The sequence below is a fragment of the Mandrillus leucophaeus genome, unplaced genomic scaffold (genome assembly GCF_000951045.1).
Source record: "Mandrillus leucophaeus isolate KB7577 unplaced genomic scaffold, Mleu.le_1.0 Scaffold197, whole genome shotgun sequence".
NCBI lineage: Eukaryota > Metazoa > Chordata > Mammalia > Primates > Cercopithecidae > Mandrillus > Mandrillus leucophaeus.
The window spans coordinates 2,895,664-2,908,887 of record NW_012101998.1 but is presented as its reverse complement, the minus strand read 5'-3'; the positions used below and the strand labels follow the sequence as shown (position 1 = coordinate 2,908,887).

The window sequence follows — 13,224 nt, the reverse complement described above, 5'->3', positions numbered from 1 at the left end:
TTGTCTCTGGCCCTTATTAGTTTACCATCTTCCTCTTTGGGTATATAATATCTACCTGCTCTCAAATGAGAGGTATAATTCCTGTTTCTAAAGGGATATGTCTCCTTCACCTTTGCAGCCTCCCAAGCCCTAAACATTAGTGGAATGAAGGAGTAAATAAAATAAACTTATTAATAACTTTGGACAGTGAGAAGCTTAATGCACTCTGGATTTCAAAAAGACTTATCATTGGTTTATTCATGATATGATTCAAGCTTCAAGATCTGTGGTTTTCAACTTTTTTCCCCACCGCAACACCTTTGAAAAATATGATTTATTACCAGTAATACATTTACTTATAGCAGTGGTTTCCTCAATGGAGTAATGTAGCATAATCTCTGGTGCTGGAATTTTGATACTCTTGCTGACCTTGTCATTTCTCTCTCCCTTCCTCCCTTGCTTACCTTCCTTTTTTTCTGTCTTTTTTTTTTTTTTTTTTTTTTTTTTTGAGACCGGATCTCTCTATTTTGCCATAGAACTTGAACTCCTGGGCTTAAGCAACATTCCTGTTTCAGCCTTCTGAGTAGCACCACACCCAGCTCACCTTCCTTATTCTACTGTCTCCATTTCAATTTGAGAATGACTACTTTGGATAAATCTGTAGGAATATTTATCAGTACTTCATTTACATGCCTGCCACTGTGTTCTTCTCTAAAAGCTTATCACAGAAAGGATGATTCATGAAATAAATTTCTCATTTCTTCTTTCGCTGCATTCCTCATCTTCCTTTTGGTAGGTCTTTCTAAAGGAGCAGGAACGACAGCACTTACAAGATCTGCTTCATCAAGAGGTGCTCCGCAGAATCATATTGTTGCAGCGATGGTTCAGGGTCTTGCTGTGTAGGCAGCATTTCCTCCATCTGAGACAAGCATCTGTTATTATCCAGGTGAGAAGCAAAGGATTCTTTGCATGAGATTGACTAATTTATTTGGCCTTTGTTTAGTAACCAGAACCTTTTTACTGTAAAACATTTTCAATAATAATGTAAACTTTAGAAATGAGAATATGTCATACCCACTTTTGAAGTGCTCTTAACACCCAACAGATTATCTGGCATATAATAGACTATTAATAAATATTGATTCCATTGAATTTAAATTAAATTGAATTTGTAGTTATAATGTCTTGTGAGGTCTGAGTAGGGGCTAAGGAGTTACCTAATATTTGTTGACATAGTTGTTTTTATTTAACAGTTTTTGGAGTGATGTTTGAGAGTTTATATATACTGTTGGTTTTAGACACTCATTTTGGATGATAGGTACCTTGTTTTACATTTATTTGTTTTATTAATGCCCTCATTGATTTATATCATTTCCATAATATCTTTTCCATTTGTGCAAGAAAATCTTTAGTATCTTCATCTTTGGAATGTATGTCAGGATTACCTTAAACCCATTAGTGTTATTTGGGCAAATTGTAACAAAAGAATATAATATGTTAAAATTATTAATAATTTGAAGGACATGAATCATCCAAAAACTTTAAATTAAGTTCTGTAATTAACTCCATCAAGGTTATAGTATTTAAAATAGCTGTTTTAGCCAAACATATCTGGAAGAGAAAACTTTTTTCTATTTATCTTTTTCAGTTGCACTTTCTGCTTTTGTAGAAAACTAATTTTTTTATTTTTTATTTTTTTGAGACAGAGACTCTCTCTGTCGCCCAGGCTGGAGTGGAGTGGCGTGAACTCGGCTCACTGCAAGCTCCACCTCCCAGGTTCATGCCATTCTCCTGCCTCAGCCGCTTCAGTAGCTGGGACTACTGGCGCCCACCACCACGCCCAGCTAATTTTTTTTTTTTGTATTTTTAGTAGAGATGGTATTTTTAGTAGAAATGTATTTTAGTTTCACTGTTAGCCAGGATGGTTTCGATCTCCTGACCTCATGATTCGCCTGCCTTGGCCTCCAAAAGTGCTGGGATTACAGACGTGAGCCACCGCGCCTGGCCAGAAAACTTATTTTTAATCACCAAGAATTTAGCTGCATAGGCACTTAACCTGTAATTATGACATAAGAAATTTATTCTCTTTTTTTCCTGTGAAAATGCAATGTAAGATATGACAACCAGTTTCTGTTATTTTGTCTTCCCCACAGAGATTCTGGAGGAATTACCTAAATCGGAAGCAAGTCAGAGATGCAGCTGTGCAGAAGGATGCTTTTGTTATGGCTAGTGCAGCTGCTCTTCTCCAAGCTTCCTGGCGTGCTCACTTAGAGAGGCAGCGGTACTTGGAGCTACGGGCTGCAGCCATCGTTATCCAGCAGAAATGGAGAGATCACTATAGGCGCAGGCACATGGCTGCTATTTGCATACAAGCAAGATGGAAAGCCTACAGGGAAAGTAAAAGGTACCAAGAACAAAGGAAAAAAATTATCCTTTTGCAATCAACATGTAGAGGATTCAGAGCAAGACAAAGGTAATCTCTATACTATACTATAATACTTGCTTTTTTTCTTTCTTCCCAAGTGCTTTGTTTATACCTCTGCGTTAACACTTGTCTAATTTGTATTAGGATTGGTTGTATACAATTTCTTTTCCACTATACTGTGATACTTTTACTGATTTTAACCCACATTGTATTGTCTATAATGGAAGTTAAATAAGGTTTTATTGAATTAAATTGGATCGAAAATCTACATGGTCTGTGATCATAACTGCTAAGAATTAACTTTTACATTAGGCCGAATCTTACAAAATTGGCAATATTCAACTGTTTTTACTTTCAGAAACTGTAATTTCACACTTAAATTAAAATTTCACTTTAGTTTGAGGTTTACTTTAAAATAAAGCTAATATTAAAGTGAGAGCTTTACTTCTGAATTAGTTTACATTTTGACTGAAATGCCCAGGTAGAAGTTATACACTTAATGAAATATCATCTGACTCATGGAAATAGGAAAATTGTAAAATGTGCATTCAAGTTAATTTAAGAAGTACTTAGGTATTGTAAAAAGATTTTATAACTGCCTTTTTTCTTAAATTCTCAGAAAGTATGTTCTCTTCAGTGGTAACTAAGATATTTCTGTAACCCATTTTGTCTGTTTTTATATAGATTTAAAGCTTTAAAAGAACAAAGGCTAAGAGAAACAAAACCAGAACTTGGATTGGTGAATATTAAAGGATATGGATCTCTGGAAATTCAGGGTTCAGACCCTTCAGAATGGGAGGATTGTTCTTTTGACAACAGAGTAAAAGCCATAGAGGAATGTAAATCTGTAACAGAGAGTAATCGAATTAGCCATGAAAGTTCGGTGGACTGCTTGAAGGAGTCACCAAACAAGCAGCAGGAGAGAGCCCAAAGCCGGAGTGGTGTGGACTTGCAGGAAGATGTGCTTGTAAGAGACAGACCCAGATCCTTGGAGGATCTCCATCAGAAAAAAGTAGGCCGGGCTAAAAGAGAAAGTAGGAGAATGAGAGAACTAGAGCAAGCTATATTTAGCTTAGAATTGCTGAAAGTTCGTTCTCTTGGTGGTGTTTCTCCTTCAGAGGATCGCAGATGGTCTACAGAATTGGTGCCTGAAGGCCTTCAATCTCCACGGGGTACACCTGATAGTGAGAGCTCTCAAGGAAGCTTGGAACTTCTGAGCTCTGAGGAAAGCCAAAAGAGCAAACTAGAATCTGTAATTTCAGATGAAGGAGACTTGCTGTTTCCATCACCTAAGATATCCAGCAGTCCAAAATTTGATTCACGAGACAATGCCCTCAGTGCCTCAAATGAGACTAGCTATGCAGAGCATTTGAAGGATGGAACTATGAAGGAAAAGGTGGTCTGCAGTTCTGAGTCTGTTACCTGTAAACCACAGCTGAAAGACTCCTTCATTTCAAATAGTCTGCCTACTTTTTTTTATATCCCCCAACAAGACCCACTGAAAACAAATTCCCAACTAGACACAAGTATCCAAAGAAACAAACTATTGGGAAATGAAGACACACCAGGGGAAGCTCTTACTTTGGATATCAACAGGGAAACTAGAAGGTATCACTGCTCAGGAGAAGATCAAATTGTTCCTCCTTTGAATATAGAGTCTTCTAATCCTATACTTAAGAAGTTAGAAAAGCTAAACACTGAGAAGGAAGAAAGGCAAAAGCAGTTGCAGCAACAGAATGAAAAAGAGATGATGGAACAGATTCGCCAGCAAACAGATATTTTAGAGAAGGAGCGCAAAGCGTTCAAGACAACTGAAAAGCCAAGAATTGGAGAGTGTTTGGTGGCACCATCTTCCTATCAGTCAAAGCAGAGAGTAGAGAGGCCATCCTCTCTCCTCAGCTTAAATACCTCAAATAAGGGAGAACTTAACGTACTGGGGTCCCTATCAGTAAAAGATGCAGCTCTTGCCCAGAAAGACAGCTCCTCTGCTCGCTTACCCCCAAAGGATAGACCTGTCACCGTGTTCTTTGAAAGAAAAGGAAGTCCATGCCAATCTAGTACTGTTAAGGAATTATCCAAGACAGACAGAATGGGTGCCCAGCTGAATGTAGCCTGTAAACTCTCTAATAATCGCATTTCAAAAAGAGAACACTTTAGGCCAACTCAGTCTTATAGCCACAATTCTGATGACCTTTCCAGAGAGGGAAATACTAGGCCCATTTTCTTCACTCCAAAGGACAATATGAATATTCCCCTGTAAGTGAAATGTTTATTTATGTTTATGTATAAATGGGAAACTTCTTGGAGTATTTTTATTAAGGTGCCTTGCTCTGCTCCAACTGTTTGTGTAAAGTGGCTGCTCAACTTGGCCATTTTCTCTTTGTAAAAATATTCCCTAATTGTTGACTCTACCATCACCTGAAGTTGGTTGTAGTTATACCCTAGGAATCCTTGACTAATCATGAATAGCAGAGTAAATACTGGGTTCCTCCCCATTAAGTGAGAAGCATTTGTGAAGGGCAGTACAGTGCCTGTAAACATAGTAGGCATTCACCGAATACTGATTGCTTTACAGCTGTGAGGTTTAGTAGTCCAAGGTTGTTCATTTCAGGCTTTAAAGAAGTTAATTTGTTTTGTTACAGCTGTCGGCCTATTTATGATCATCATTACATTCATTTTACTTCTTTGTGTGTGATAAACACATAACATAAAGTTTCCCATCTTAACCATTTTTAAATAATACAGTACAGTAGTGTTAACTGTTTGTTTTGTAGAAGATCTCTAGAACTTTTTCTTCTTGTAAAATAAAACTCTGTACCCATTGAACAACTCTGCTTTTCCTTCTAGCCCCTGCCAACCATCATTCTACTTTCTGTTTCCAAGAGTTTACTTTTTATACCTCATATAAATAGAATTTCTTTTTTCTTTTTTCTTTTTTTTTTTTTTAATAGATGGAGTCTCACTCTGTCACCCAGGCTGGAGTGCAGTGGTGTGATCTCAGCTAACTGCAACCTCTGCCTCCTGGGTTCAAGCAGTTCTTCTGTCTCAGCTTCCTGAGTAGCTGGGACTACAGGTGCACGCCACCATGCCTGGCTAATTTTTGTATTTTTAGTAGAGACGGTTTCACCCTATTGTCAGGCTGGTTTCAAACTCCTGACCTCAGGTTATCCACCCGCCTCTGCCCCCCAAATTGCTGGGATTACAGGTGTGAGCCACCATGCCCAGCCCTGAGTAGAATTTCTTTATACTTTTTTAAACTAGTGGTAGTCATGAGAAAAGCATTTTTAAGTGGTACATAAAACCAAATTTAACAAAATTGAAGATACTTGTATTGTCTTTGTATTTGGTAGATTCTTTTGGTTCTTGTGGGAGAATGTCATCATTGAAATGAAAGGAGGGCTGTATCTTTGGGCTAAGAAAATAAATTTTACATTAACAATGAAAATAACCTTTTCTCTCCTTTTATGTATAACCCGAACATTTAAATGTTCCACCCTTTAAAATTTCATATGGATTTTAGAGAAATCCTTTGTAAATGTGGGCAAGAGATGATCAATAATTTGTTTTTCCACCAAGAGTTTCTATAGTATTATAAAGTGCAGTTGAGCTTAGTGACAACTTTAAGTATTATTCCCACCTATTAACCTACAGATTTCCCAGAAGTTCAAAGGCTCTGTGTAGCATATGCACCCATAAGAGAGTGTTAAAAACATTTTCCCTGTCATTCTAAGTTTAGTGATACATGCTATTCCATGCATATCTGTGAGTGAGCTCTTTAATATTCTTCTTTAATGTCTGTTAATTATGACATTTATGTGTGTGTTTGTATTATAGATGTATACACTTACAAAGTAGCTGTTGGGATCCATGAATTTGTTTTGTAGAAAACTTAATTGTAGATTCCAAAAAATATTAATCATCCTTGTGAATTATTTATCTTACTTTTCCAAGATATATAGTTGTAGGTCTATTTGAGCTGATTTCCTTTATTGCTTTATTAATGGTCTACTTATCTTTAAAATTATTGTATATTAGATTATATTAAACTCTACAGATAAAATTCATACTTTAAATCTCGTCCTATTGTATAAGTAATACTAGAAACATGAATATTTTGTAGAATCATAAATGTTGGTGCTTCTGAATTATGTAGTCTAGTTCCCACATGTTATAGATAAGGCCACTGGGGCCCATAGAGGTGAAATGACTTATTCAAGATCATATATTTAGAGAAATGGCTGGGACTAGAACTTGCATTTTATCATTAAGGATCGGCATTGGGTTTTATGATTAGAAAGTAATACTAGGTTAGTGTCCCTTTTGTACTGTAGTGGATCATGATGAGTACACAGTAGTTTTTAACTGTTTAATGAGAGAAGACAAAAAAAATCATAGTGAAGTCTAAAAATTGCTGTGAGTTAAAAGGTTAATTGCAGTGGTCAAGTACTATGAAGATTCTATTAATCGTTGTTTCTCTTTGGAGGATAAATGAAGGTCCAATAGGCTCAACTGTGGCAAGAGAGATTTTGATAGCCAGAAGAGAATCCTTTAGGACAAGCTAGGATTGCTAGGCTTACATATATTACATACAAAAAGGGAGATCTCTATGAAGACTTTAGCTAGCAAAGATTGCATCTATTTGTATTTGTTTCGGGCTTATTGCATAGAGGCAAAGGGCAAGATAATTTCTTATGTTTCCTAGACTTTCTTTTATAAAAATTAAATGAAAGATTTTGAATGGAAGAACAATAAATCTACCAACTAGTATCATAAGTTAGTGTCTAATTTTAGCCAGCACTATGCTTGGAAGTAAGATATGATTCTCAAGGAGCTTACAGTTCTACTCAGGAGAGATTATCAATATGTTGTTGTTGAGACTTATGGTACTGAGTTAATATAGGTAATTGGGGCCATGAAGGTGCAGGTTATATACACTTTTTCATCAGATTCTGACATCTATTTCTGCCCAGAATTTAATGATAAAATAGTCTCATCATACAGTTATTCAATCAAAATTAAGTTTTCATAAGCTAACACTGTAATACCTGTATGGTCTGGAGCATACTTTAAGTTTGATAACAACTTCTTATCCTGCCAGTGTTGATTTTATTCTATTCAACATGAAGCCTTTTGTTTGTTTTTTGGGTTTTTTCAGACAGAGGTTCACTCTTGTCACCCAGGCTAGAGTATGCAGTGGCACGATCTTGGCTCACTGCAACCTCTGCCTCCTGGGTTCAAGTGATTCTCCTGCCTCAGCCTCCCAAGTACCTGGATTACAGGCACCTGCCACCACACCCAGCTAATTTTTGTATTTTTAGTAGAGACGGAGTTTTGCCATGTTGACCAGGCTGGTCTCAAACTCCTGACATTGGGTGGTCCGCCTGCCTCGGCCTCCCAAACTGCTGGGATTACAGGCATGAGCCACTGCGCCCGGCCTCAACGTCAAGTTTTAAAACTCAGACAATGGACGAAAGCTACAAAGAGAGATTTCAGAAGGAGTTTTCTAACCAATAGGAACTATCTCAGTATAAAATATAATGAGATCCTCATCACTGGATGGCTATTTTTCAGATATTTTATAATGATTAGATGGAAAGGCCCCTTGTAAGACTAGTATTCTAAAGATTCAGGGATTTGGTATTTTCCTTTCCTCATCATCAGATCTATTTTATTTCTTGAGTTTTATTTTGCAACTAGTATTCTTAAACATGTCATATTCATAGTGGAATATACCCACTGATCATCAGGACAAGGCCTCTAGTAATTCAGTCATATGTGTAGGCTCAGGATTATTATTACTAATTAGCTAAGCAGAAAAAATATGACTTAGTGTCTTGGGAATTGACTAAGACCTGAAAATATTTATGGAATTTGCTGGAAGTCGTTAACCTGGCTGCCATGGGATATCTGCTAAGAACTGAAACGTAATTTCATTGTTTTATTTAAAGTGTCAGCAAAGAAGCCTTAAACAGTAAAAATCCTCAACTCCGTAAAGAAGATGAACCAGCATGGAAACCTGTGAAGTTAGCTGGGCCAGGCCAAAGAGAGGTAAGTATTGGGTCTTGTTTATCTATCTTCTATGCAAAAGAGATGTACATTATTTTGGAAATTGTTATTCTTGTAGGTAGAGCACCTCATCTACCCATTTACTCCCAAGTGTTTTTAGAGAAAGAAGCCATGAGCTGAGACTGTTATAATTATGGAGGTGTACTCCAGGCAGGGAATAGTGCCTAAGAACCCAGTTGCTAAGAAAAAGAAGGCAATTTGTGCAAGTGACTTTGTTGACTTATTATGGCAGTGAAAGATGACTTCTTTGGCTATGTAGAACAGTGTAGATTTAGCTTTCATTCTCGCCCTTCGTTCAGAGTAATGTATCAAATTCCTTTTGGTCATCCCTGTCACTTCTCCTAGTGGAAAGGGCATGGTGGGGTGGAGGGATATTTCAAGAAATTCATGAGCCCTCTGATGTCTTTCATTGGCATCATCTCACAAAGAAAAAAAAACCCAAACATTGTTGTGTTGTTTGTTTTATCATTTGGTCAAGCAGGTTGCCAGACCGGCCCATAAAAAGAAAGCTCGAATGGCGCGGACGCGCTCCGATTTCTTGACTAGAGGTACTTTTGCCGATGGGGAGGGGGATACAGAGGAAGATGATTACGATGACATTATTGAGCCCCTTCTCTCCCTTGACCAAGCTTCTCATTGTGAGCTAGGGCCTACACCCAGCCTGGATCAGGCCTCTCACAGTGACTCCGAAATGGTAATTTTACAGCAATATAAGAAAAATAGCAAGCAAATCTGATGGAAATAGTCTTTGCTAATCTAAAGCTAACCTTCACAGCTTCTTCCCATGTAACGGTTTGTACATGGGAAACCTCAGTGAACACAGCAACTAAGCTAAACCTTAATTTAATAGAACTCAAATAAATGGCACTTTAAAAAGGTATAAATTAGGCAAAATTAAGATTATTTGACTTAGCACTAATGTAGAAATTTTCCATGTTGTATCTTAAAAGGTCTAGAGCAGTGGTCCTTACATTTTTTCTGTAAAAGGTCAGATAATAAATATTTTAGACTTTGTGGGGCATGTAGTCTCTATTGCAACTACCTAACTTAACAACTTAACTTAGCCACTATAGTGTGAAAGCAGCCGTAGACACTAAGTAAACAAATGGGCATGACTGTCTTGTAATAAAACTGCAAAAACAGACAGTAGATTGTATTTGACCTGTTGTCCATCGTTTACTGATCCTTGGTTTAGTTTACTGATCCTTGGTCTGAAATAATCCAGTAGCTTCTAGCTACAATGCACTTTTACATTTTTTGCCTGTAAACTTGCTTCCTCCACCTCACTTTTCACTGATAAGAAATAAACATGAATTTTTAAACATATAGTGAGCAAAAAGTGTCTTCCTGGACCAACCCAGCCAAATAGAAGGCTATATATAATGTGAATTTGCATTAATCACACAATATAACATTGGTGTTGCGTTTGAATAAAGCTGCACTATTTTAAGCTAAGAATATAACTATATCATCTTCTCAGCCCAAATCAGGTGTATATGTGGTTTGACAAGTATTAGTGTATTGATGGGTATATTAAGGCAAAGAGTTTCATTTTGCAATTGTCCTAGAAATATATAATGTAAGGACCATATGTCTAATATGAACCAAAACATCACTGATGAAGTGGAGTGAAATAACGTTTTATTTCCATGCATATCTGTAACTGAGCTCTCTAATATTCTTTAGTGTCTGGCAATTATTGGAGAAAAATTTTAGAATGATCTTTATTTGACTCATTAAATATTCTATCTTTGAACTATTTTAAGCTGTTTGAATTGTCCAAGATTTAGTTAATTGAAATTTCTCCTATTGTCCAGAATAATCTCGTTGCCTTTTTCTTTTGTTGGAGGTATACCCAGTTTTTAAGTGACAAAACTGATGTTTTATGAAGGCAAAAACAACAAAAAGAGAAGAATGCAGGACAAGTCCCCTGATTAGATAAATGAGTCATTAACCTGAGCCGAACTGTAGGATTACAGAAATTGGAAACATTCTGTGTATCTGTTAATATATATAATTAGAGCCAAAATCTTCAGTGTAGAATAAAATAACAGCATTTTAGAGGTGCCCTGTATTTGAGTTATAAATAAGGAAATATACTGTGTTATCTGATTCACAGTTAAATACGAAATTATGTAATGGAATAAACTAATTTTAATGAGAAGTCCTGCTTTGTCTAGTATACATAGATTTATTGTTTGCAGAAAAACTTTGGCATTTATGACTGCTGTTTTGTTCCTGAGAGTTTCCTTTGTAACAACCCTTAGTCCTTTTGGTGATAGACTTTTTTTACACTGGGAACTTTTACTGAGATGAACCAGGAAATTGGGCTTTCTGCTTGGAGCATTCAGCTCCTTTCAGTGTTCTAGCCTCTGTTCACCTGCTTGACGGTCACTGCATGCCAGTAGTTGTAGAGCACTTCCCTGCACAGTGTGTTAGTCATGTCTCCAGCTTTCTCCTTTCCTTCTCTTTCATCACAAGCTGTTTTAGGAACAGGTGATGGTGCTTGTTTCTTGTGGACACTGCATGAAGAAGCTTTGCTTTGTAGAATATGCGGATAGATACTTACTGGGGTTGGGGATGGGGTGGGTAGGAACAATTTTTAAATGTGTTTCTCTTTTTATTTATCTTGAGAATATTCCATGTTCTAACATTATCTGATATTGTGAAGATGAAGATGTATTATGTCTAAATAAAATCTACTGCTATCTCACAATCCAGATATTTTCTGGATTTTAAATGGATTTGATTTTCTAGGTACATGGAGTTTTAAAAACTGGATTTTTTTTTTCTGAACAAACTGATTTTATTACTCTGAAGTGTGTCATTAAATCTTGGAAGAAATTGCTGTATGACCTTTCTAATTGTGAAGTAACTCAATCTAATGGGATAAAGACTTTCACAAATGAATTGAAGGAGATTTCATAAGCATTACCTGTTGAGTTTTTAAATTATTAATCAGTTGTTACCTGCTCTGGGAGGGGAAACAAGTGTAGTAGTTTCCCTCCTTAGTGACTTTGGTGTTTTTTAACCTCTTACTTCAAACTCTGCCATTTGAATAACTGTTTAGTTTCTGTATGCTGCTCTCACTCCATTTTTATACACACCATGTTGGCATTTATTCAAGAAGAATGGCATGTTCTGCTAAACATTTTTTTTTAAGGTAACTTTTATATATTTTTTTAGTTTCTCCGTTTTCTGGATGGTAAGCGGGTTAGTAGAATCATTTCTATTCCTTACTTATAGGATTAGTATTAGAAACATTATACTTTTCTCTATACAGTTTTCTTTTATCATCCCCTAAATTTAAAGCAATCATCTCTATGGATATGACTCCTGAATAGCTCTCCAGAATTTCAATCTTTATTACTTCCAGCATAGTAAAATTAAATTTCTCATTATTCCCCCCAAACTGCTGTCACTTCTTATATTCCTGTTTCTGCTGTTCTCTGAGATACTCTCTAATCCTTATCTGTGTTGAATTCTCTTTCTCTCTGATGTCTATTCCATGGACTGCCAGAAAAACCTGTTGATCAAACAAAGCTGTTTATTAGCTTATTACAGTAAGAAAAAACCCACTTTGACTGTATCTTAGTAATATCTCACAAGGGAGAAGTCAGGAGAGGATATTCATAAAGTTTTAGGACCTGGGCTAGGTGATTTTGAGGTCGATCTTGCATGGTAGAAAACTGCTTGTTATTGAACAAAGTTTATTACGTAAGAGTTTTGGATTGTCAGCCTTAAGACAGCAGCCACACTGTTGACTATACACTTAGTATTCATATATGTATTTTATTCCTCTAAAAAAAGGACCAGTTTATAGCATTGAACTATCTGTTCTTTGAAGATTTGGCAGAATTTTTCTATGAAACCACCTGGGAGTGGTACTTTTTTGTGGTGTAGTTCCTTGGTAAGTTTTTCTTTTTTTCTTCTAGGGAAATTTGTCTTCTTTAAACCTTTTATCTAACAGGGTCAATTTTGGTAAACACTTTTTTCTTATAAAATTATCAATTTCATCTAACTTTTCAATTTATTTGCATAGAGGTCTGGAAAATAAGAGCTGAGCACAGAGGCATGTGCCTGTAGTCCCAGCTACTCAGAAGGCCGAGGCAGGAGGATAACTGGAGCCCAGGAGTGCAAGGATGCGGTGAGCTGTGATTGTATCACTGCACTCCAGCCTGGGCAACAGAGCAAGACCCTGTCTCTTAAAAAAAAAAAAAAGATTTGTTAGACCCAAACAGTACTCAGTCTAAGGCTAATTATTCTTAACTATTGAGGTGAGATCCTCTGTACACTTTGCCCAGTGCCCTGGGAATCATAAAGTTATGTCCCCTGGCTCTTGGGCATAGACACTATTACTGACCTTTTGTGAGTGATGGGCTCAATTACCTTTAATCCTTTGAAGTGATCTTTTTCCTGGTCTTGGGTTGTTTTCTCATACAAAGTGTTGATTAGTACTCAAGCTGAATATTCAATGTGGACCTTCTGTAGATCTCTAGAGTTCTGTCTTTGTGCTTCTCACTCCTCTCCAGTACTCTGTCTTTTGTTCTCTAGTCATCATGTTCACTTTGGACTTTCAGCTTCATGTGTTCCACTCAGTCTGTCAAGTTTCACCTGGTTTCCCTCTCTCTGCATCACGGCCTAGAAACTCTCAAGGCAGTAAGATGGGACAAGTGTAGGACATACTTCCTTTTTTCCCCATCTGTCAGGGATATCTGTCCATTGTTTTAAACATTGCGGTTTCATATTATTTT

General features: G+C 36.7%; 1 protein-coding gene across 1 annotated transcript in view; it reads left to right on the top strand.

The window, feature by feature from the left end:
* MYO9A (myosin IXA) overlaps window positions 1-13,224 on the top strand; it is a 253,788-nt gene that overhangs the window by 162,539 nt on the left and 78,025 nt on the right. The window contains exons 23-27 of the mRNA XM_011978611.1: window positions 776-925; window positions 2,133-2,452; window positions 3,089-4,660; window positions 8,353-8,452; window positions 8,952-9,192. Coding sequence (XP_011834001.1) covers window positions 776-925; window positions 2,133-2,452; window positions 3,089-4,660; window positions 8,353-8,452; window positions 8,952-9,192 — 2,383 coding nt within the window. The remainder of the gene's footprint in view (window positions 1-775; window positions 926-2,132; window positions 2,453-3,088; window positions 4,661-8,352; window positions 8,453-8,951; window positions 9,193-13,224) is intronic.